The following is a 25,568-nucleotide window of genomic DNA, read 5'->3' as shown; positions in this document are numbered from 1 at the left end:
TTAAAATGACAAGATGAGAATAACAATGGTGGGATACCAAACAAAAAATACTACTGCTACTGTACAACTACTTCAACATCTAAGAATAATAAAATAAAAACTAAGGATGAAAGTTCACCAGGTTCACCCAAATTCCAAAAAAACATTTTCTCACTTTTGGTTTTAGATTACTGGCTTTAAGATTTCATTGGAATTACTGTACTTAATACCGAAGAAATAGTCCCTCACTGAAAACGTGTTCTGTGGATTATCCGCCTTTTTGGCTTGTGAGTCCTTAAAATAAAAAACAAAAAGTCTACTTGTGACCCATCATCAAAGGTTATGGACTTGAGTTATGAGCAGTTTGACCAAAAAAACAAACATTTGACCATTCTTTTCAAATTGTATAATTTGTATAATGAGACCTGAGGAGTTGAAACTATCCAGTATTTTTTTTTAAACTGAGAAGAGAAAGGTAAGAAAAACGTTTTTCCTTTTTATCATCTGGTGACCTGCTGGGGCGTTCAGACTCCCAGCTTGGGAACAACTGATCTAGATTATGTAAATTAGTGAGAAAATATTTTATTTATTTTTTGGTCATTTGGATGAACCAGCCCTTGAAACTTGAAAGATCAGTCTGATTTTTCATCCAGATTTTATTTCTGAAGAAGGGAGGAAGTAAGGAAGGAATTGTTCAAATAACAGGAAAAGAGTGGGGGATAGAGAGAAAGAGAGGGGAAAAAAAACAATCTCCAAACATAAAAAATGGGGGCACTAAGACAGAGGTCTGTGGTATTTCCTGGGTCGCACCCCCCATAAATCAGACTTTGTAGCCAGAAACTCATTTTGGATTTAAACAGGTCTTTGCTTGCTATGATTGAGCAAGTGGACTCGTATGTGTGACAGTACAACACGGCACTAATGAGATCCCAAACCAGCACCAAGCGACGCTGGAATTAGTGCCTTTCACGCCGCCGCCGCCACCCCCAACCCCAACCCCCCCCCCCCCCCCCACCCAACAGCCCCCTAATTCTCCCAGCCCTTCGACTGGCTTTATTAAAACCTGGAGATGAGGCAGAATTGAAAAATGAGCTGAACTCAGTCTCGGCTTTAGATGGACGCAGTCCGGGTATTGTGCTCTGGAGGAGTGAAGGGAAATGACCTTATGAAATACAGCTTTGTCTTTAAATACAATGCAGCCGTTGTTACACACATGTAGAGTTAGAGTGTGGGCTGCACACACATACGCACACTTCATCCTACGCACACACATGCACATTCCAAGCATGGGAGCAATTATGTGAACAGTATTTCATGTAAGAGATGGAAGCAGACAGGGTGCTGTGTAAAAACGAAGTCTTCACTTGAGACCAAGTCTGAGCAGCGCTGAATGCTCTGATTCACCAGATTACAACTGAGTAAACAGTTAGCCACACACAAAATAACGAAGGAGGTATGAAAATGATACATTTTAAATAAGGTAAATCAACACAGTCTCTCGGTGTCTGCAGCCAACTCACACAGTGGGCCCAGCAGATGACAGCGCTTAGAGAAGTAAAGCAAACACTGTGCTGCTTCTTATCAAAGGGCTCCTACTGCCTCTGACTGGTTTTAATGAGGAATTAGCAGTAAAAGATAAACAAACAAATTCAGATTTTACTATTCAGTCTGGTCTTGCAGTGCTCTGCCACGCTCCCCCCCCGCCCATCAAAGACCCGAGCAGATCTGAGTGACAGAGCTTTCTTCACTCCAGAGCTGTGAAATCTTATTGGCTCGTTGCAGCTCATGCTTTGCCATGTTCTTATTGATTCCTTTTTTGTTTTTAAAAGGGTTACAATACTTTCTGTGTTTGACTGACCAACTTATTAGTTGTGGCCCACAGAACAGCAGGGAGTATGTGTTCCTTGTCATTAAGCTGCTTTGCTAGGTCATTAGCAGTGGAGCAGGACTGCAGTACAAGGGGAACGATGCATAAAGAGACACACACACACACACACATGCACACGCACTGAATAAGCGTGGGTGGGTCACCACTGACTTCTGCCCATGGCCTCGCTCTACAGATGATTAAAGCCAGTAGTGACAGAGAGAAACATGCGTGTGTGCGCAAAAGCAGAAACAAACATACAAGTGAGCACACACACACTAACAAAGATGAAATCTGCACAGTGGTGCCACAACACACACAGAGGCGAATAAACAGCTTTTGATCAGCTTTCAGGAGAAAGCTGGTCCACAAAAACGCCTCACAAACAACGACAGTGGCAGAACATGTTCTGCTGCTTAGTAACAGAAAGATCATTGGAACTCTGCCACAAACTGTACAACACAGAGTTCAACTTTAGACAACAGATTAACATTTTAAATCTGAAGCTAATCTCCTGGCTGCTTTTTTCCTCGTCCTCTCCCTGTCTTTCTCTCTCTCTCATTAGTCTAGCACATTAGCTTTCCCGCAACTCTTAAAGCCAAAGAAAGGAAAAGAGAGCCTGCGGCAAAGTGACCTTCTGGGGATGGAGGGAGGCCAGGGGGAATTCTCTGACACCACTGATCTCTACCACGTTCAGTCTCAGCTCAGACAAAACTCTGATCTGATGCAGCCATCAGTGATTGACAGGGGAGATGAAGTGAATTTTAAGCACCGTTTCTGTGCAAAAGAGATCATTTGACTACTGACTGACACGTCTGGTGATGGCTGTTGGCAAATTAACCCTTGAAGAAATGTCAGGAAGAGAAATCTGAGGTGAAGAAAGATCTTACGTTTGATTACAGAGCGAGGATGCACACGGGGAGAAGATTGATCAAAAACTCAGTTTCTACTTCCTCGTAGAATTAACCTGATAAATGAACTCCTGAAAGTCTTGTGTACAAATGATGAGATTTCCTTACCTCGAGACTCCAGTCTTCGGGAAGTAGCCGGGGCAGCATAATTAAAGGTTGCTGTTTGTGTTTTTCTTCATTCTCACCACTGCAGCTATATCAAATTATGTGGCAATAGCTCTCAGGGACACTTGAGAGACCTCCAGTGCCCCAGTATCACCGCTAGACCCTGTCACTGTCAGCGCTTCTGCACAGAGCTCTGCTCAGCATGTCATATAACCTGCAGTTCACCAATTTTATTTGTGCAGTCTCACACATCTGCGCACCAAAAATAAATGGAGATGGACAGAAAGATAGATAGAAGTATAAAAAAGGTAAAGCAATATATTTCAGATTAAGTAGAAGTTGTAATAGTTCTGCATGTATTAAAATAGGATATGATATAGTCAGTATTATTCCCTGCACATGTATTATAGTAATTTTGTGCACTGGGAGTATAAAACCTTAGTTATAGCACCTTTGGAGTAGTAGTATTTTACAAATGTTCACAACATTTTTAGGTGACTTGAAAACTTGAAACCACTACTCATTTGTTGTGTCTATCCAGAATGCCTCTATAACAAGACTCTCAGAATTAAAGGAACAGTTCACCATTTTGGGAATTGCACTTATTCATTTTCTTCCTGAGTTAGACTGAGTTAAATAGGAGCCTGATAACACTCTCATGTCTGTGCATTAACTATGAAGTTACAGCCAGCAGCTGGTTAGCTTAGCATAGGGGGAAACAGCGAGCCTGACTTTGTCCAAAGGTAAAAACATCTACCTACCAGCACCTCTAAAGTTTACTCATTGCAACTAAACACTGTATCTTGTTGGTTTAGATGGAAGTTATGTGCTAAAACGAGATAAAAAGTGTTAATTAGTGAGCTTAGAGGTGCTGGTATGTGTGTTTTTGAGCTTCTGACCACACCCAACCACACCAATTTCAGTCAGATGTTAAGGTACTCTTTAAGGTACAGATATGAGAGTGGTATCAATCCTCTCATCTAGCTCTCAGCAAAAAGAGAGTAAGAATATTTTCCAAAATGTTGAACTCCTTTAAGCACCATCAATAACATTGTTAGCCCAGGTTACCATAGCAATTTAAGATATTTCAGTACTTTTGAAATCTTCGACTCCAATCAAATGTAAGAAAGTTCCTTGTCTTTTCTCTAAAAGAGCTTATTGACATCAGAGATCTATTAAAATGTGAATACACTGTAATCATACTACATATAATAATTTTTAATTAAACTTTTTTATGTTTCAAAATGTTGTCTCCCTGTAGTACAACAGTTTTAAATTTCATGTAAAGCTACAAGCCTCCACAATCCATCTATTTTTTGCAGGCTAGACACCAGATGCTACCATCCTCACTGGCCTTGCAAGACAATAAGGCCAAAACTGAGGGTCTAAAGGTTTCTGAAGTCAGCTCAGCAGATGATAAGCAGACTGAATGCTAGACAAGAAAGGAAGACATCATTGAAAAAAAGTGAATGAAAGTCGTGTGGTTATGATGGTATTCAATTTAAAACATAAAAATAAATGAATCAGTACAAGTGTATAAGTTAAGAATATGTCATGAATCAAATATATTGTGTGATAAGTGTGCACAATAAGTATGATTATCAAAATCATGTAAAACCGTATTTAACAAATAGCATCCAGGCAGCCTGCGGATAGAAAACTGAACTGAGTGTCCTGAGTGAACGCTACATTACTTCCTTGCTGGTAGGTGTAGATGAAGCCTCACTACTGGGTTAGAGGTGAGTGCAGTCCTTACAATTATGTTTATTTGGAAAGCTGTAGAAGGCTCGCACAGCTTGTCCATTACATTGTTACAAATACATTGTTTTGCGCGAGTCCTCGATTCCCGAAAAATCCCTTTAAACATGGGTTTGACAGGAATACTTGTGCTAAAAGCAGAACTATAGTCCATAATCAACAGATGTATTTGGTCTTTAAGCTAACGATAAAAAAGAGATATGCATATGACTTCAGCAATTATTCTCAACACCTTGTAGCTACTGTGGTGAGCAACGATAGTCATTCAGACATAATACTTAAGAAGTTTTAGGTTTGGATGACATTTTTTAACACAGTTGGGTTCAATTGCATGGACTTCTGGTCTAGAGGTCCCCTTTGCCTTGACTTGAACTTTTACTCATATTATCCAGTCCAAAAGTCTCCTAGTCAGCTTAAAAGGGAACTCGACACATCAAACTCTGTTTACAGGTTTTGGGGAGGAGTACTGCTACATATGTGAAAAAAAATTGATTTAATTTTTTTTTTGGGCACCAGAGAGAGCTGTGTGAAATCTGATAAATTGCCTTAAGTGATGTCACTTGAGTCAACGTAAGTTGGGGCTGAAGACTACAAGTTTAAAAATGAAAAAACTCTGGAGGTGTGGAGTTAGAAAGAAGTGAGCTTACCAGACCTCTGTAGCCTGCTCCTCATCTCTGCTTGAAGCTAGTGGCTCAAGCCTACATTATCTGCTCTAGCATAACACACCTGGATATCCGACCAAATTGTAGGTGGTCGAGTTGCACTGTGGGTAACGTAGGCGCCAGGTTTTGACAAGGAAGAAGAATGAGTGGAACAAAGAAGACTATGTCTCTGGTTCTGCTGCATCGACCCTTCTTCTGACAATGTTATAGATGCAAAGTGAAATTGGCGGAGTACTATTTTAAGGGAAACTATCATGTTACAAAACACAAACCTGTCATAAAAATAATGCTAATTATCTAGGGGTTTGGCGTCTATAATGGATACCCCAGAATGTCATGGTTTATAATCTGTCACGGCTCAGCTACTGTTCCACACTCACCATAAAGTCTCTTATTTGATCACCTTCAAGTAAACCTCACCGGGACCAGGAATCACCCAATTTGAAAGCAATTACTGTATCTTTGCCTGGATTTTCTCTTGTACCAGGATTTCTGATTAAGGAACATACATTTTATTGTTGGAACACAGGAAAGTGACACAGAAGGCAATACAGTATGTTACCCCTTCAGCTATGAGGGCCATAAAAGAAATAAACTAACAACAAATATGACAAAAAATGGCCTGAAAATATAATTATTACTAAATTGTACATCTCGCAAAAATAAAGACAAGCTGCCAGTCAGCACCAACATCGGCAATGAATACATGGTACTCCACCCCCAGCTCCCCCTTCTTGCTCCACCTCTTTCTTTTAACTTGGTATGAGGCATCCCTACAGAATTTCTGTGTTTTTCTCTCAGCTTGTTTTGTTTGATTCAAACTCTCATTACTTAAAACACACTGCTAGACTCTGCAAGACAAGCCAAAGATTCAGGCACTGTGATCTGAAGTCTGCTGGTTGGGTCCAAGGACCAGTGGCAGACAGAGCCGGAACAGAGTTGACCATAGATCTGAGTAATGGTGCATTTAAGGTGGTACAACAGTTCCGTTCCAGCACAACTCAGCCAGCAGTGGGGGTCATGTTTGGAAAGATGGTGCAGAAACAGGTCCAATATGGTCCTCTTAGTTGGCAGAGATTCAGCTTGAATATACACTGTTCATACATAGACCTCAGTGTGTGTGTGTGTGTGTGTGTGTGTGTGTGTGTGTGTATGTATTCGAGTGTGTGAAGGAGAAGGGGGAGAGGCGGATAGGTGGGGGCAGCTTGATGTCTTTATTCTGTCGTCTCACTGGGGGGGAATAAAGCAGGTGCTTACACGGCTCAGCACTTCCCTATGACTGTGCCAGCGCCGGGAGCAACCGCACATCCAGTGTTAATCACCATGTTCCCTGACATTCACACACACACACACACAATGAAAAATATAGACACACTTGGGGCACCCCAACTGCCTGCAGGGAAATAGCCGCTAATCCGACAGTGATCTAGTGATTCTGGAGAGAAACCCCATGCACAGAGGAATGTCATTGCTGGGAGGGGGGAGGGGAGTGTTTGTGTTTCCGTCTTACACTGCAATTGGGGACACATTTTGGACTTGAAACCAGTTGATTGGGGAAGGCTTTTTGAGCTAAATGCTAACGTCATCATGCTAACATGCTCACGGTGCCAATGCTAACATGCTGATGTTTAGTTAGTTCACTATCCTAGTTCAGCATGTTAACATGCTGACATTTGCTAAATATGCTAAATACAAAGTACAGCTGATTCTGATGGGAATGTCATTAGTTTTGAAGGTATTGGGCAAATAAAAATTTTGATGGTGGCGCTAGATGAAAAGTCAGAGGCTCATCAAAGTTATTATGATAGCTACATCGTCTTGAATATCTGTGCCAAATGTCATAGCAACCTATCCAATCATTGCTATGATATTTTAGTCTGGACCAAAGTGGTGGACCGACCAACCACCCGAGCGATCAGCATTACCATTGTTTAATTATTCCAGATTTCAGCTTTTTCAGCTTCATGCAAGTTATCTAGAGGCAGGCATGTAATAACACATATTTCAACACTCCTTCATACAAGCAGCCCCGTGTGATGTGTGAGTATGTAAGTCCTCATTATTTTGCTAGTGTGGGTGTGTTTCTGTACGCACTCCACTCACATGATTACAGGCAAACTGTAATAACAGGAGGTGGATGGAGAGTCCAGAGAAGAGGGAAAAAAGCAAAATCAAACAAAATAGAAATAGACAAAGATTACAGAGATTAAGCAGATACAGAAAAATAAGAAGGTTGGCAAAAGAGAGAAAAGGATGGCAAGAAGGATGAAGCAGATAGATGGAGAGAGTTGAAGCAAACAAACAGTTTGGACTCTCCTGGGAAGGATCTGTTCATCCCACACATATCGAGGGATGAAGGAGAACAAATGTTCCTGGGCCCACAAGTCACATAACAAAGATCGGACCTTGCCACAGCTCCATCAGATTCCTCTGAGCTTCTATTGTTAGAGCACAATCCCCACAAGACGCCATGAGACGAGCATGGATAAGCAGCTCAACCTTTAGAAAATATGTCTCCTCTTTCTCAGACTAACGGGCTTGTGGCGGGACACTGGGACACTCTGTTCACACTGAGGGTGAGATTTGACAGGAGTACAGAGCTAAAGAGTCTAGAAATGTACAAGCAGGAGACATTTTGACTTATTTGTTCTAGTAAGCCACTGAGCCAGCATGGACAATTTAAGGGCCTTGGAACTGTCAAAACTTAACAAGTTATTAGTTGCACCTGTACAAGTCTAGTGGTTCATATCAGTTTTCTTTTCGTAAAATCAATTATAAAGCCAGATATTAATCAAAATTGGCTATGCTGCCTATATTTCCGCCATTGGTAATGCTGTTGTGTTTAAAGGCCCTGCATATCCACACAGCTGTTCTCACTTATCCTGGCTGATTAGACCTCTGCTTCTCATCTATGTTGAGAATAATGTGAGGTCACCAAAGTACTTTTAATAAAAATGGCAAGTATTCCCACTTTAAGAGTTATAAGAAAATTACGTCACGGAAATGTCAATAAAGCACAGTCTCTGGATGTGAATACTATACACACCCACACAGTCCTTTAAAAAACTCTTCCTGTAGGTGCATTCAAAAACTCTGGTTTGGTTTTAATTTCTGTCTGAACACACCTTTAAGACCTAGTCAAAACAGGATTTAAAATGCTGAAATTTCATGGAGGATCTACTCAGAGGCAAAATTAATCTATGTGAATGTTCCACGTAGAGTTAAACTTTGACACTTTGCGCCATTGACCAATAGCAAGCCATCTTGACAGTGCATACCTTTGAGCGAATAGAGAGCCAGACAGTCCAAAATGGAGGAAGCTATCGTAGCTTATTAGCTGTGTTGCACCAATTACTGTTATTTAACCTCCTCTGTCACAGTAAAAACTGCTCCAACTGAATTTCATGCAACTTTTGTGTTGAATCTGTGGTATTGTACCACAGATGTAGCCAAATCTGACTCTTGTATCAGTTTCTTGATACATATCAGTTAATCTTTACATCATTTTTGATTTTTTTTTATTTGCATTGCAGTTACAACAACACAAAAACACACACTGTACACAGCAAAGCTAAGCAGATTGTTTATACAGAATGTAGTGCACACACCATTCAGCAGATTTTCATAATATTTCCATTGTCACTTAAGTCACTGTATGTAGACACAAATAGGAAGGTAGAAGTAAAGGTAATTTACTTGGACAGTGGTCAGACAATAGGAAGACAACAGGTAACACACGTCAGAAACAGATTTCAGGCAGGGTATAAGGCAACAGGAGAAATGGCTGGAACACTAATCGGAGATGAGGAGCAGCTGGGACGGCAGGCAGCAGATCACAGCTGATCAGGGATGAGTCACAGGTGTGAAGGACAGGGGAGCACACCGAGGGCATCTGGTGGACAGGTGAGGAATGGCTGAGACGGAAGAGTGCAGGCTGCAAAACCAGAAGCCACAGGAGAGAGGACAGACCAGCTCTGACCATGACAATCACACAGATGCAACTCATTCAACTTACAGTACTGTCTACACTTTGTCTGACAGAACAAATCAAGCATAAAAGGATTAAATTATTTTACTCTGTCATTATTAAGTTGGCAAGTCGTTAGTTTAGAACAAGCAATAGCTTCACCCAATTCTCAAAAAATGTGTTAGCTTTTTTTTAATTTTGAGAACAGACAGAATATTAATACTCACATACAGAAACTGGCACACTAGATGAATAGTCAACCTAACCTTGCTGAGAATTAAAAGGTTCAAATATTCTCCTAACCTTCAAAAGCAGATTTTCTCTGTGTTAAAAAGCCTGTGAACTTGAGCACAGAAGTGACACAACAGTGATATGCTTATCAAATATGAATTGCTGTCTCCCTTGATGACCAAAAACTATGCCATTAAAATGCTCAAAACTCATCCGGGTGAGAGGTTATCAGAGCTGCATGCAAGTCAGAGATGGCAGAAAAGAAGAGCATAGCAGCTGCAGACTGAAAGGAAATGAGAGAAAGATTGAAAGGCAGAGAGAAGCATAGCACCTAGTCTAGACAGGAGGTCACATGACTTTTCTAATTACAAATGGAAATAACTAAATCTATAATAAATATGAAAATAATACAATTCTGAACAACCAGACATGGGTTTTAACATGTTATCTCACAGAACTAAACACAGTCTATAAACATGACAGAAATGCAGTAGAGGTTAGAGGAAATGTACAATGAGCATAGACTGTAGAAAAATATGGCCGTAGCATCTGTAACATCACTTAAAAGACCTTTCCAAAGCCTGGAGTTTGGTTTACCACCTGCTACCATTTTGACAGTTGTTTGGAGCCAGAAAATCTAATTTGGGGCAATAAGGTTAAACCTGAGTGAAGATGAAGTGGGGCGAACAAGTGGCAACCATTATAACTGAGTGATGTAGCTGAGGAGACCTGTCAGTCAAGCAAGCACACTTTAATAGACTTTCATAGACTTCTGACAGGTTTACTATGTGATGAGGTCTTGAACAGAGCTTTGTAAAAGAAACACAAGAGAGAGGGCGGGACATTCAACTTCGGACCAATCTATTTCCTTGGAGCCACAACAATCAGCGCGGTTAGCTAAATTGTTTAGTCACTGACGTGACAGTGAGACAGCTAGCCAGCTACTAGCTAGAAGATTCCGGCTGGACCACAGACATTCAAAATCCCATTAACATTTGTAATTGAGTAAATAACTAAAAATCGAGCCTTGAAACATAACTCAACTGTAGAGCAAAGCTAACTTATCTTATGTTAACTCACTCTATTTTCAAACATATCTTTATGAATGACGTTATATTCCATGTATTAGAAGTTAAATGAATACGATATTTGAATACAGAATTCATACTGTTATTGACTTCATAGTTTTAGAGAGAATTTGAAAGTTTTTCTCTTCAAACCAGCATCTAGCAGCCATTAGGGGAATTGGACTTCATGTACCTCTGCATTGCTTCAAAATACAGCTATAGTGGTTGCTGCTTGGGAGCCAGGCAGGAGCTTAAAGGTGTTTAAACAGACTAATTTAGACACTCAAAAGTATACAAGACAGTATAGTAAGTGCATTCAAAAGAAGGATATGAAGATGTGATGTGTTATAGAAAGACAGTGAGAATGAGGCAAGATCCTGACCTTAGGGTTCTGTGGTTTCATTCTCTCCTTTTAGTTGTGCAGGTCTCACAACAAACATATTGATCGTGTTTACATTAACGGCTACGTGGGGAGCTGCAGAGGAGAGGCTGGCCCTGCCTTTGCTGCAGTCCTGGGATCACTCAGATAGAGGAGGGCTAATCTCTTGCCAGACCTCCACCCACTACCTGCTTCATTCCCATCCTGAGTGGACAGGAGAGGTACACCTACTAACACACACCACCTCTGCTCCATCATGCTGTGGGAAAATACCCCAGTACTGGTACAAAAAAAGCCTTCGACTGATCAAAGTACATATACACAAGCACAGACTGTATTTATATAGAAACAACACAGAAAAAGTGAAAAACACAGTGAAGTGAAGATACTCGTGTATACACACACACACGCTCATTCATGCGCAGAAAAACACATCACACACTCTGACAAGCCATGACCCCAGCAGACAGACTTAAAAGCATGAAGGAAATCATCCAGTTGTGGTGGAGCAGAAGAAATAATTGCATGCGAATCAATGTTCTTTGTCTGGATCTAATACAGGACATATCAGAGAGTGTCAGAAGAAATGCCTTTAAATCCTGCAAACCTTTGGTCTGTACTGAAGTCATACACTGAACCACAGTTGTGTTCAGCAACTGTAGGGTGCTGGGTCTGCTGGTGATTAGCAGAGGTTCCAACACAGACTGTCACTGTTGGCACTGATATATGTTCACAGGGATCGTTTAAAGGCTTTTGATGCAAGAGAAAAAAGAAAAGGCAAAAGACAACAAACACTGCATGGTCAGGCTTGATGTCAACAGCCAGGAAGTGCAAAACACAACATCCATCTATACAATGTGTATAAAATCAACTGGAAAGTTGAACTGAGCATTGCCTATTGATGTATGATACTAATTTTCAGAGTACAAATACTTTTTAGTTTGTTTTAAATTATTAATTCTTAAAATAAACCAAACCAAAAAGGACCTCAATGGTTTTAATGGGCTTGCATTATGGAATTATGGCATTAACTTAAATTAATTGAACCGCAGAGTCGGATGGTTATTTTCTGTGGGTTTGTCAATATGAGCAACGCCTTTCACATTACACATAGTAATATGACCCATTGCTAGTACAAAAATATTTATTGGTGCAGCTTTAATCACCTAAATTTGTGAATATAGAAATATTATTACAGTATGAAACTAAATGCAGAGAACAAAATCAACAATGTTATACTTTATTTTAATATTTAGTTAATCAAATTACCAATGTATATGGTACTAGTAATCTACTGATGTCAGGTGGTCGTAATGCACTGGAAGAGGAAAGGCCAATAAAAAGACGCCAGGGTTACAGTAAAACTGGCAGAAAGTAGAACTGCTTGGAGAGAGAAGCAGCAGTCAGATGAAGAGTTGTTTACATCTCATTTTGACAGGGGAATTATGTTTGCTTATTCTTCTCCTTTGAAGGCACCATGAAGTCAGAGACAAGGTTTGGGGATGTGTCTGTTGCAAAAATATTATAAATATATTGTTTACACACTTGTTTCTTGAGTGAAAGTCATACTGTCACTTAAAAATTACACCAAGGGACTCTTATTGTCCTCTTACTGTATTTCTTGTACAGTTTTTGAAATTAGTCTGAAAGGTTAAGCACTAAAAACCCACTTTTAGTTTTGTTAATGTGTCAATTAATTTTTGGCATATTTTGAGTTTTATTGATTTGTTTTTGTGACATGCTGTGTTTTAACTCTTGCTGATTTGTTTTCTAACATTTAGTTGTGTTGGTTTGGTTATTTTATTTTATGAAATGTTTTGTGCATTCATGATAAAAACGTTGGACATGGAATACTATTACAGGACATAACACGAAAATACACACACGCATAGAAATATATTATAATATAAATAGATTCCTCCAACCTCATATCCATTTCACCTGCATCTCCGAGGTTGACCCATGACCTGTTGGTTGTAGAGCTCCCAAAGACACAAGCCTCATTACCCAGGCTCCTCTGTGGCAGAGCTGAGTCTTACTTACCCCGGAGGAAGGACAGAAATAAATAAAGACCACCGCTGGTCGAGTGATGGAAACAAAACACCGCTGCAGTGAAAGGTCAGAGTGGCCGTCTTCCTGTTCAGTGCCCACTGGCTTTCAATCCTAAAAAAAACTCACAATGACACTCATTTGTGACATTGTCTCAGTAATGAAAGAAATGTCACACCAACACAGCATTTACACATGATAATTATATTATACTAAACTGTTCAGTCTGAAATTGGTATTACTTAGCAAAATTTTAAAGTTCAAAAATTTCTAGCTAAGAATATGTGTCATGTACTGCATCATTAGAGAGTAACAGATTAGACAAACATTTAAGAAGTTGTGAAATCTCAAATTCAGTGTATGAAACAGGTTTTCTGAGACTGTTCTCCCCCCCAAAAACCTAGCAGCATCAGTAGGTTCAGCAAAAGCCCCAAAACAACAAATGTTTACGCTTAAATGACAAAAACCCTCTAGGTTGGTTTCTTTTAACCATGACCGTGGTCGTTCCCCAACCTTACCCAAATGGTTATTATTGTAACCATGATGACGAAAGTCCTCCAACCTTAAAGAAGTAATAATCTTAACCCAAACTATGATTTTTCCCTAAATCCTAACCAAGTTGTTTTTGGAAACAAGTCCTCCAAATTAGGTTTTCTGTCTTGATCTCAGGAGTTAAGTTTTGGCTCTGTGATTTCAAGCTTTGGTGAAGAGCTCTTCACTTTTACAAATATTAACTGCACTCTCCATACATGCAAAATATACAAAGTAGATACAGCTTCAACAATTACTGTTGAGTTCATCCCCCTTTTTAAAACATGACATCACAAGACCTCTAAGAGCAGCTCTCACTGTACAATGTCACTGTCTCCAGTCGGTGAAATGGATAGGCACTATATGTAGATAGATGAATGAACGGCGTGCACAGGTGACGGAGAGGGGTCAGCATGGCGGAAGAACCTCTGGGTGGGACGAGGGCGAGGTTGTATGAGCAAATCAATGAGACGAAAAGCTGGTATTGATCCTGCTGGATTTATCCCCCCAATGTCAACACAGAGCATCAGTGTGAAGAAGAGACTGTGCCCTGTTTGCCCTGAGAGCAGCAGGATAAATCTCATTCTCTCCTCTACAGCTCATTTAATGAAGGATATAATGGTGTGAGTAGGCTGAATGACTGTTAACAGACCATTCTGGTGAACAGACTGTAAATCTTCTATCCTCCTCTAGACCTGACTTTAATTTGCTGCCAAACCTGAATTATAAATCTGAAATGGCATATAAGTGACTATGCTAGCACTTGGCAAATAATATGTTCTTCTTTGCTTACATGAACTTTTGAGATTCAATATTTCCAATGCAGTTACATTCATGCTGAATAGAAAACTACTTCATTTCATGTTGATGTAATGACCGTTAAAATAAATCAATAAACACTGCCATAAAATGGAAAGAGTCAATAAAAGTTGAAAGTGTTAAATAAGGATTTCTCAACCCACTCTTGCCTGAAATCCCATTTTAAGGTCCTTTCCGACTTACATATTTTATCTTCAAGAGCATAGACAGAGGGAAGTATACAGAAGTTATGATATATAGTGTTCCAAACCTAATGAATTCATTTCTTATTCAAACATATATCAAATAAACATTAATTTATCAGATGATAACATCTCCCGTGACCTAGTCTGCATATCAAAATAAAGGGGTCATGTATCCCAATTCCATACTACATGCTGATTGTAAGCAGGGTTTGAGTATGTCCACACTGGAAAAGTGGCAAAATTAAGTATGCTCAAAAAAGTCAGTATGTATACCTAAAAACATTTTTGAGTGTGCTGTTGATGGACACTATTTTCCCATGATGCACAGCACAAAGGAAATGGAGGAGCTGGTTTCACAGCTGGAAAAAAATCTAATTGTGGATGGTGGTGAAACAACTCCAGGAACACATCAGAAAACAAAAATAACTATTATCTTTCTCATTGTGTAGTTTAACTGACAGTGACAGTCCTACATCACAGCTTAATTTGACTTGCAATGGTGCACATCTGGCATTATTTCCTGTCAGTATAAAATGGTTAAAAATATTGATATTGAAATATTTGTACTTTAACTGCAAAGAACAGTTAACTAAAACAATAAGTATATATAACATACTGTATGCAATCGGTATGTAGTATGAAACTGACCATGTGAGTAAATGCGTAACCTAACAAGAATTGGCAAATGAGAGAGTGAAAGAGTAAGTATGAATGAGCATACAGTATCTAGTGAAATACCTAAACTCTAGAGAGAGTAAATTACTGTACCCCGTTTTTTTAAAACACTTCATTCTTGTTCAAACCTCACCACCGCCATGTTCACACACACCTTCATTGTATCCATACAATTGCAGCCTCATACGGCACATATATCACCAGATCCCTTCAGAAACCTCCTTGTGGATGACAGCATATCAGTACACAAACAAGACAACAACAGTAAAATCCACTTCAAGAAATCCTCCTCCTCAGCAGCACAATCCATCCAGATGTCTGTGAGTGAGTGAAGAAACTGAATCAGTCAGTGAACAATGAGCTCACTCATTCACTCAATGCATGAATGAGTACAGCGAGTGTCATGTTGATGAGATTCAAACAGTAATGCAGAATGCTGGTGATGGCGAGTGCAACTTTACATTTGATGATGTGATAGATGAGTGAGTGAGGAGGAATCAGGAGGTGAATGACTAAGTGATTGATCCAGTGAATAAGAGGGTGAGTGAAAGGTTCGGTTTGTTACCGTAACCTTCAGTGGCGACAGACACTTTACAGTGTTGAAGAGGGGAGAGAAGTGCGTGCATGAAAGGCACCTCCAGAGGTTTGCATCGATCACTGGATCACATGGGGACACTGAGGAGGTTCAGTCATGCTGCGGCCGACAAGCAGAAAAGAGGCCACAACACACATACTGTACAGCACCTGCACAAACACACACACAAATGTAGTGCACCTCACACATGCATTCACCTACCATGCATCGCTGCATACACACACAAAATGAATATAAACAATGCCTCTTTTGTATGCTCAATCCCTCTCACACACAAACATACACACACCACAGCAGATTAGTGTTTCTGCTGCTGGCCCAGTGTGGGACAAGACACCAACTGGGCCCTCCGCAGATGCTGTTAAATCTCAGAGTCGATGGCTTGTCAGCCCTCCTTATAAAGTGACTGATATATGATGTAGACGCATGAGCCCTCAGGTGTTATTTCTGCTTATTACAGCTCACTTCTTTTGGATCCTTAACAACCACATCCACTTCTACCCATCAGACGTCTCAGGACAGAAACCACTAGAGAGGTCAATCTAAAACTCTATTAATGTAGTGGGGGGGGGGGGAGTCAACACACAGAGGTGGGGTGGGTTTTCTATGTAAAAGGGTTAGATGTGGTTTGAGGGACCAAGGTGAAATGCGTTTCAAGGTCACTCCAAGGTTATTTCTGGTTTCCCTGGTGGGCAAACACCTGATGTAAGTGAAAAGAGCATCACTCTCAAGGTAGGACCACTAACTAGGAGTTGCTAGGAGACCATGTTTGGTGTGTGTGTGTGTCTATTCATTTTCTGGCACCCATCTGGTTGTTTAAAGAACATCATATGATCATAGTGACAGGTGTTCTGTGGTCTGGGAGGACATATACGACTTACTGACTAAAAAAAGGGGGGAGGGCATGAAATGTCAGAAATGACACCAATCTAAACATTTAAAAAAATACATGAAAGAAGTGCAAATATTGACACATGGTTTTTCTTCATCAGAAAAAAAATACAATTTATGAAATCAAATCTCTCAGAAAATTGGGGCATATTTGAGAAAAACAAACTAGAAAGGGATTTATCTTAAAAGGGTACTCCAATGATTTAGCTTTGCACTTCTATAACATTGTCAGACTGACGATGCACAGTTAAAAAAAAAAATCAATGCAGCAGATCCAGAGATATCGTCTTTTATTCCATGCATTCTTCTTCCTTGTCAAAATCTGGCATCTACATTACCCACAAAGCAACTCAACCGCCGACAGTTTGGTCAGAGATTTGGGTGTGTTATGCTTGTAGCGGCTAATGTAGCCTCGAGTTGCTAGCTTCATGCAGAGATGAGGAGCGGGCTACAGGGGTCTGGTAAGTTCATTTCTTTTTTACTCCCCACTCACAGATTTCTTCAGCCCCAGCTGACGCTCAAGTGACCTCACTTGAGGCAGTTTATCAGATTTCACCCAGCTCCCTATGAAGCCACAAAAGATTTTACATAACTTTTTTCACATATGCAGTAGTACTCCCCAAGACTTGTAAACACACATTGATGTGTGAAATTGGTGGAGTTCCCCTTTAAATATATCCATCTTCTCATGGATATATGGCCCTGTGAGCTAATGGCTTCAATATCCTCAGGAGTTAGATGTTTTAAAGACATCAGCCTGTATGTACAAACAGAAAAGTGTATACAGTACTGTGTGTGTGTGTGAGTGTGTGAGTGTGTGTGTGCTTACAGCCTGGTCATCTGGTCATAGCATTTCATGATGGATAGATAAATTATTTCTGATCATGCACAACTTGTTTGGGGCCTTCCCAAAGAGCCAAGCTGATTTATGGGAGAGCGTGACTCCTGCACAAGTTGACTTTTGCGTCATCCTTTCGGGGGGTTGGGGGGGCCTGTCCTGAACCTTGTCCAAACTCTGCAGGCTGCCACGATGAAGGGTATATTTTTTTATCAAGGTCTGCCAGCTAGGCTACTCTGACAGTTCTATCCTCTGCCAAAATACAAACACGGAGAGAGTGAGAGTGAAAGAGAGGGAGAGTATAAAGAAATATGGAGAGTGACAAAAAAAAAGAGAAGAGAATGGCAGAGAGCCTTGTCATCTGATTTTTGCCACATACTGACACTCAGTGTTTTACACAAGTTTTCAGATTCGGTGAGCGCACTCTGGGGGGCAGGATGATTCACAGAGCAGATTTCTATGTTAAATAAATAGCAGGAATTATATAATATTCACATGCAGCCACTGCCACTTTGAATACAGCACGGTCAAGTCACTAACATTGTTGCAGGAAATTAATGTAGCAATGCCCTGTTGTGCTACATAGTGTAGTGTATACAGGTCTATTAGCCAGGACAGGCTGTTCTATTGTTATTGATGCTCTTATTTAGTTAGACATAATTGAATTCCAAAATACAATATCACTCATTCATCATGTTGAGGGTTGACATTTCTATCAAGATATTGATGCACATTCAAGTGAAATTAGTAAAGTGTAAAAGCATATATAGATGTAGAAAATGTGTAGTTGGCTAAATATGATCATGATTTTTGTTAGAAGCACAGAGCAGTAAATCATAGAGGCTGCACAAAATGCAATCAGCTTCACTGCCTACACATGTAATCCTTATCCATTTGTGGAATAAATGTTTGGAGCTTAATCATACTAAGTCATGTTTTAAGCACGGCTGACACTCTTTGACCATCGCTGAATCAGTGAAGCTTTAAATCACTCACACCTAGCAAGCAAGCAAGAAGAAGGAGAAACAGGAGAGTTTGTTGCACAAGGTCTCAAATTCTAACCAGTGAAATCTGAAAACCTTTGAAAGTCTAATAGTGAAAGTGAAATATAGGCTGCTACATTTTTTTTTCAGTTTGTCTCAACCTCTAACAAATGCCACGTAGTGTGTGTTTCATCTTTGACTCAGAGGCTGTTTGACAAATTGAGCAGGTCCTTTTTTGCCCTTTGCCCTAGTGCAGCGTCGATTAAAGGCCTGTGTTATTCTATATCAAGAGCCTGTTATAGCAGCGAATGCCATATTTGTGATGCTCTATTGATCCCTAAGGGGGGAATTTGTCTTTCAGTCTGGCCCTGTTCGCAGTGCTGTGGAAAGGGGGTCCTCTGCTCTCAAAACGCCTTAGCAGTACAAGAAGGGTTAAGGCTCATCTCAAAGATGCAAAAAAAAGAGCGAAGGCAATGCAAGGACAAACTATTGATCCTCTCCTGGGTGTACTGTCAGTGTTTTATACAGAGGTTCATGATTTCCTCTGAATCGTACATCTCTTTCTTCCTCTGCCCCCCTTGTCTTTCGGCCTCTTTCTTCTTCTGTTGCCATAAAATGTGACCAGAGGTGTGAATTATGTAAGCTCAAATGTATGCATGCATGTCATTCACCTATGAAGTGTGAATTACAATGTCCTGGCTCGCTATGAACTGATTATACACATCTGTTCCTGTGTTGGCAGTACAACAGTGTTAGTTAGTTACTTCAGTGGTTTCCAAAATTAGGAGGATGTTGCAGCAGGTCCCCGGCAGAATAAGGGATTGTTAAAATTCCCATTTCTTCATATTAGCTGCCATAGAGAGAGGGTTCTGATAACTGGTTAAAGGGCATATTTTTCCTCTTACTTGTGGTGCTATTCATCCATCTAGATTGTTTTGGTGTGAGTTGCCGAGTTTTGGAGATATTGGTCGTAGAGATGTCTGCATTTTTTGAATAGAATGGGACTATATGGCACTCGGCCAGGAACTATTTTCTTTCTACCGATAGTTCCTACATGAAACTGCTCACAACAAGGTCTGTGGATTATCTTGTGTAACCGGGTCATGATTTCTGAAAAGAGACATTGGGTTGTGACAATGTCAACTGCAAAGTGATATATTTTCCCTTGCTATTTTTGGATCATTTTTAGAGGCCTGAAGAGGTCAAATTATCCAGTAATTCATAAATAAAAAAGATTCAAAGGGTATTTCAGTGATTCAGTATTGCACTTCCATAAAGTTGGGGTACTCACAAGAAACAGATTAAAGAGTAACTAAACATCAGGCTGATATTGAAAGCTTGAAAGCCTGTTTCACCTCTGACCTTACCCAGCAGTGGGGTGTGGTCGGGTGGGGTTAGAAGTGTGCTTTGTTCGACTGTAAGTGCACCGAACAGTGATATCACGGTGTACTGACACATCCTGGAGTACACTACATCACTACAGCAAGGTGAGAAGATAAACCACTGGAGTTCAGCAATAACAAGATGTTCATGGGGTGTTAAGTTACTCTCGAAGCAGCAGAGGCCACGATATTCTGACTTTTAGTCTATAGTATGGGAACCTACATTTCCCATAATGCAATTTAATAGTGTCTTTCATTGGATTCTCTCTGCCTCCTAAATGCTCACTTTGGTCAAACCCCACACCTCCAGTTTATAAAGGAGGGTTTCTGTTAAAAAGTGTGTTTAAAACCCAAGCTGATGACAACAACAGGCAACTCAGTTTACAGACAGAGTAAATCATCTGTCTGATGAGTAAACTGAACTTCATGTTTAAATACATACATACATACATACATACACATGCATATATATACATATACATACATATATATATACATACATATATATACATATATACACACAAATATATATATTATATATAAACAAACATTGTGTAGCAGAAGAAGTTTTTCTGCTCTCCTATCCTGTTGTTTATCTTGTGAACCACTGAATTACCCCATAGTTTGCAACTCTATGGACTACTATACCATGGAAATTCTAACAACAACAACAAATCAGCTGAAACTGACTAAATGTGGGGTAGATTAATGTGAGTTATTTGGCGTCCTCTGTATTAGAAGTTAAAGGCCCTGCTCCATATCAGCATTACGGACAGCACACCACTCTGCTGCAGGGTGGAACCATTACACAGCATTGCACCTGCTCTGTGTGAATTTGAACTATATGTATATTTGAACTATTCATAGTTGATGCATTGATAATCCTGTATAAAAATCCTGTAGATAATTAATCCTATAGATAATTAATATTACATATACTGCAGGCTGACAAAACCACTGCAAAAATGTAACTATAAGATTTTATGGGGAATGTTTTACGGCAGCATTATAGGAGATAAATAATACAATAAAGTGGGATAAGGTCACTATATACATTCACTAGCGGCCAGACACACTACAAGTCCCATAAGGAGTGTTAGAGATATATCATTTTTTGATGCAGGGACAACTGTGAGTTCACCCTCCAAGTAAACAGTGTCGTACGTTATATTTTTACACATCTAGACAGTGTAAGGGCGAGAGTACAGTAATACCAGGTCCCCGTTTTCCGCTGGTCCTTTAATCCGAGCAGGGTGCAGACCGGACCTGGTGGGGAACAGTTTGGAGCAGGAGCAATGAGGGGAAGTTGCACCGCCCCGGTTCAGGCAGCAGGGCTGGAGCAGATAAAAGCTCAGATAGTGATTGAAAGTGATGGTAAAAGGATTTAGCCTGGGCATTAACTGAGAGAGGGAGAGAGAGATAGATAGAGAGAGAGAGAGAGAGAGAGAGAGAGAGAGAGGGCGAGAGAGAGAGAGGGGAGGAGGAGGAGAAGGAGGGAGGGTGATATTTTCCATAAAGCCTTTTTTTCTCCTCTCTTTCTTTCTGCCCTTGAGCATCCCGGGTAAACCCGAGCTTGTAAAGTGGGAAAAGGAGGAGGAGAGGGGGGAAGAAGGGCGGGCACAAGCATTTCCTCAAAGTCAATATTTTATACTTTTGATACTCCTTGACGCTGGATTTCAGTCCTCTTTTTCCAGCCGTTTCTACATGTAGGACACCGATCTACCGTGCGCAGCCGTCCACGGTGTGATAAAAAAGTATCCGGCAGAAGGCAAAAACAAACAGCGAGCCGGGCAGGCAGATAACGGGAGTACAGAGAGGACCGCGGCGGGGAGCGAGTGCAGTGGATGATCGGGGAGATCTTTTTGCCCAAAGAGGGGGGACGTGCACGTACTCCAAGGCCACACAAAGTGCTGACCTGTCTCACGGATGCATGTTAGAAGTAAGTGCTTTATCTGATATAATCTCGCAACACGATGCATTCTGCTATTTAGCTCTTTGAAGTCTTGCACCGAGAAGCTGCTCTGAGTTATACACAACATCCGGACCACTCGAAGATAATCAGTGTTGAAGGGACTTTCATCTTAATTTACACTATTTTACACAAACGAAATGAATGCATTAATTTGTGAATATACAATATACATATAGTGTGAGCGATGCTGCGCGGTGGGATGCACTACTGTAGAAAGTGACACACCCCTACAAGACTGTCAGTGCCGAGAAATAGCTTTGGCGACTTACTTGACAACTGAACTAAGTCAGAGTCCACAGGGTTGTGTGGGATAGGTTGTGCAAGGACTTGGCTTCTGTCAGTGTGGGATGACAGTCGAATTATGATCAATGGGTGCACACTGCAAAAAATGTCAACCATATTTATTCATTTATTCATGTATTCAGTTTAAAATCGAATTATAGTTACATAAAGTGAATAAATCCGACAATAACTACTTCCAGTGCAGTTTTATTTGCTTCAACTTTATTATTAAATTCATGACAGTATGCTGAATTAAGACAGAATAATGAAAAGGCCTATAATTTATAAGCTTACAAGAAAATGACACTTGATTCAAGAAAAATCTTGAAACAAGTTGATTTGTGAGTATAATTCTCTCTCCTTTTTCCACATTTTCGCATATTTTAAGGAAGTAGGTGATATAGGCTATTAACTGTCTCTCGGACTGACATTTCTTGCAGTACCAATATTAATAAAAAAAACATCTGTAGCCTACTCTTCATCTCCAGCATTGGACAGCTAAAGGAGCAATTACAACTCTTGCACGCACAGGCGGCACCCGGCAGCAGCACGTGTTTTTACGCAGGGGGTTATCCACACAATGCGGCGCTTTTTAGAGTGCGTTTTTAGTGTGCAACTCTTCATATAAAATATCACCGAATGCACCGCAGATTAGAGGCGAGTTTAACCAAACTTGCCCGCCTTGTAACCAACTTGCTGTGTCACACATTCACTTAAAATTCTCCTCATAGTCTGAAGACGAATGGGATGTTTTTTCACTTTCCAAGCTAAATTACCGCCATTACTACAGAATAATTAGGGAGTTAATTATACTACAAAATAAGAACGCAGACCACCCATCCACATGTATATTTCAAAGACTGTCATTAAACTTTTATTCACGCAAAAGAGAAATACCACGCAGGATACATTTCATCTCAAGTTGAGATCTGAAAAATATAACCAGTGTATCCTTGCATTTGCACACAGTAAGATTAAGGATGTGATGAACTGATGAGGACGCATTTCTCATCAAACTAACACCATACTTCTCTCGCATTTGTCTTCATCTCGCCCCAGGACAATCAGAGGAGCTCGGCCAGTGCAAAACATCCAATGGATATACCTGAAGACGCAGCAACCTCTCCTTCATCCTCCCCGACCAGCTCCACTGTTTCCCTGCAGGACACCGCTCTCTGAGACATGGACCCGCGTTAACATCTCCTACCCAACTCCCTGCAACACTATGGTTAAAGTGTATGCCGAGATTAATCTCTGTAACATTATCCGACTCTCCACCCACCGCCCATCTTCCTCAGGAAGTCAGCCGTCAAAACAAGAAAGCGTCCCTCTCTCGGCTCTCTGGGGGCCGTCAATATTTGTGAAGAGACACTGAGCGAAAGTTGCCGATACAGTGTTCTCCTGTCATTTAGGGAATTTATAAGCCTGGAGGCGAGTTGTGTCAATTTACTTGCATCTCTCCATTCACAGTAGGCCTACAGCAGCATGGTGGTAGGGATGTCCACTATTTCCTTATGATCACCGCTCCATGCGCTTCACCTCTCCTCTGAGCTCCGTGGCCCCCTCACCCTGTGCCGGACCCCGCTCCAAACACCCCCCAGCCTGCCATGCTCCTCCAGGCCGTGTTTCTGCTGCTGCTGCACTGCTTGGCCTCCACTCTGGGCCAGTACGAACTGTGCAAGTCCCTGGTGAGCACGGATGAGGGCTCGGTGTGGGAGCAGTACGCTTGCCAGCCGAAATCCGCGTCCATGAAAGACTACATGCGGATCAAGGTGGATCCACCCGGAATCACGTGTGGAAACCCACCGGAGAGGTTCTGCACTCTGGTGAGTTCATGTCCGGAGTTGTACAGCATCTTTTATACCTTTATTAATAACTTTAAAATGTATAGAGTGTACACAATGCAAACATGTGCTCCACACTGGCAGAAAACCTTAGTTGGTCTTCATTAAAATATAGGTAAAATACAGTTACAAGTGTAAAAAGTTGAAAACTATTATTTTGGAAATCAACAAGATCACAGGGTTATACAATTAAGCTGAATAGTGACAACAGTGAAAAGTAAGGACAGAAAAAAAATGGTCTAATTAAAGTTAGAGCAGGATTCACACTATAAAAGCTATAGGGATCTAAAAGGGATGACATAAGTGCAATAACTTGGCATGGCTCGACCTCTCTCAGAGAGGTCCGGAGGTGTTGTTTACATTAATATGGACTTGGCAGCCTGGGATCCGGTTTGATTTGGGCTTCTAGAGAACCTCACATTTCTGCATATAGCGGGACCTTTTTAGTTCCAAGGACACTGAAGGGTGAGCTGGAGGAAAACTCGTTAAAATGTCTGCTACAGCAATATTTAACACACTTTAGCCTGCAGGCTAGTTCCCATCCCGGCTAATGTAAGTGTAATAATTTGAAATAAGGGTTATAAAATCATTGTAATCCTAAGACGACTGCAATTAAGCGTCCCCCTGCCTCTTTAGAGGAAAGTTTTATACTTGTGATTTGACTCATAAGATTTGACTCACTGTGTGTGTGAGACAGCAAGTTCATCCTCTTGATGATCGCCCCACTGTCACAATGAGTGTCCACTCACTGAGATGGCCAGTATTGAAGGTGCCAGACCTGTCTCAACAGCCATGAGTCAAAATCTCACAAAAAGTGTTTTAGTGAGAGTGTTTAGGCCTGTATACATCACATTATACAATCATGTCATGCTGTTAATTAAGTGTTTGTATTCTGTGTGACTGGAGATTTGTTACCTTAAGACAGATTTTACAAACAACCCTCCACCCCAGTCTCCCTCCTTTCCTCTCGCTGAGACTAATAACAGTACTTGGGGTCATTTGACAGGAGAAGGAAAGGATATTGTGCTTATTGGATACCTAATGGTTAATGATTTGTTTAATGTAGAAGTAGCGGAAACCACTGTCGTCTTGAGAAAGCCTCTCCGATGACTTCTCTTGAGACGGGAGACGGACAGAGGCAAGGGAACGAGGGGGGAGAAGTAAAGAGAAATGCTCGCTGCCATAACGTATTGACGTCTGCCCCCTAATGGCCCTGGCCTGGAAACTTCTATAACTATGTTTCTGAGTGAGCGATGATGAAATATTGATGGGCTCCTTAATGGGCTTCCTTACAAGGGTTTGGCCAGCGTCGCTCCATCCCAAGGATCCAGAATGCGCTGCTAGGTTGATGAGAGAGAAAGACAGAGAGGGGTAGAGGGCGCGACAGGAAGGATAATGGTCTTAGTCAGCACTTTTGCATTGGATGGGGTCTTTATAGCGGAAAGTTCTGGTTCTTCTCAGGTCATCTGGGGCTGTGGGGGTTGAACCAGGCCCCCTAGTGCACTAGCTGGGGATTTAGAGAGTGAAGAGGCTGAGAGATGAAAGTTTACTTAAAGGGGACCTTTATTATGCTTTCCCTTATTTTCTGTCATTTAT

The 25,568-nt window shown here is 40.9% G+C and overlaps 1 protein-coding gene and 1 long non-coding RNA gene across 15 annotated transcripts in view; one reads left to right on the top strand and one right to left on the bottom strand.

Moving 5' to 3' along the window:
- Positions 1–25,568, bottom strand: part of LOC122865641 — a 117,624-nt gene that overhangs the window by 13,568 nt on the left and 78,488 nt on the right. The gene's annotated exons all lie outside the window — the stretch shown is intronic.
- The window catches only part of ntng2b (netrin g2b), a 69,978-nt gene continuing 65,507 nt past the window's right edge, over positions 21,098–25,568 (top strand). For 4 of the 14 annotated variants that reach the window (XM_044174345.1, XM_044174347.1, XM_044174349.1 and 1 more), the window contains exons 1-2: positions 21,119–21,813; positions 23,188–23,954. In XM_044174345.1, the coding sequence (XP_044030280.1) occupies positions 23,736–23,954 (219 nt within the window). In that variant the 5' untranslated portion in view covers positions 21,119–21,813; positions 23,188–23,735. Of the gene's footprint in view, positions 21,814–23,187; positions 23,955–25,568 lie in introns of all 14 variants that reach the window. The other 10 variants (XM_044174350.1, XM_044174352.1, XM_044174351.1 and 7 more) reach the window with 5 other exon arrangements.

Source organism: Siniperca chuatsi, linkage group LG18, assembly GCF_020085105.1.
Source record: "Siniperca chuatsi isolate FFG_IHB_CAS linkage group LG18, ASM2008510v1, whole genome shotgun sequence".
Taxonomy (NCBI): Eukaryota; Metazoa; Chordata; class Actinopteri; order Centrarchiformes; family Sinipercidae; genus Siniperca; species Siniperca chuatsi.
The sequence above is the reverse complement of the archived record's forward strand: the minus strand, read 5'-3'. Positions and strand labels throughout refer to the sequence as shown.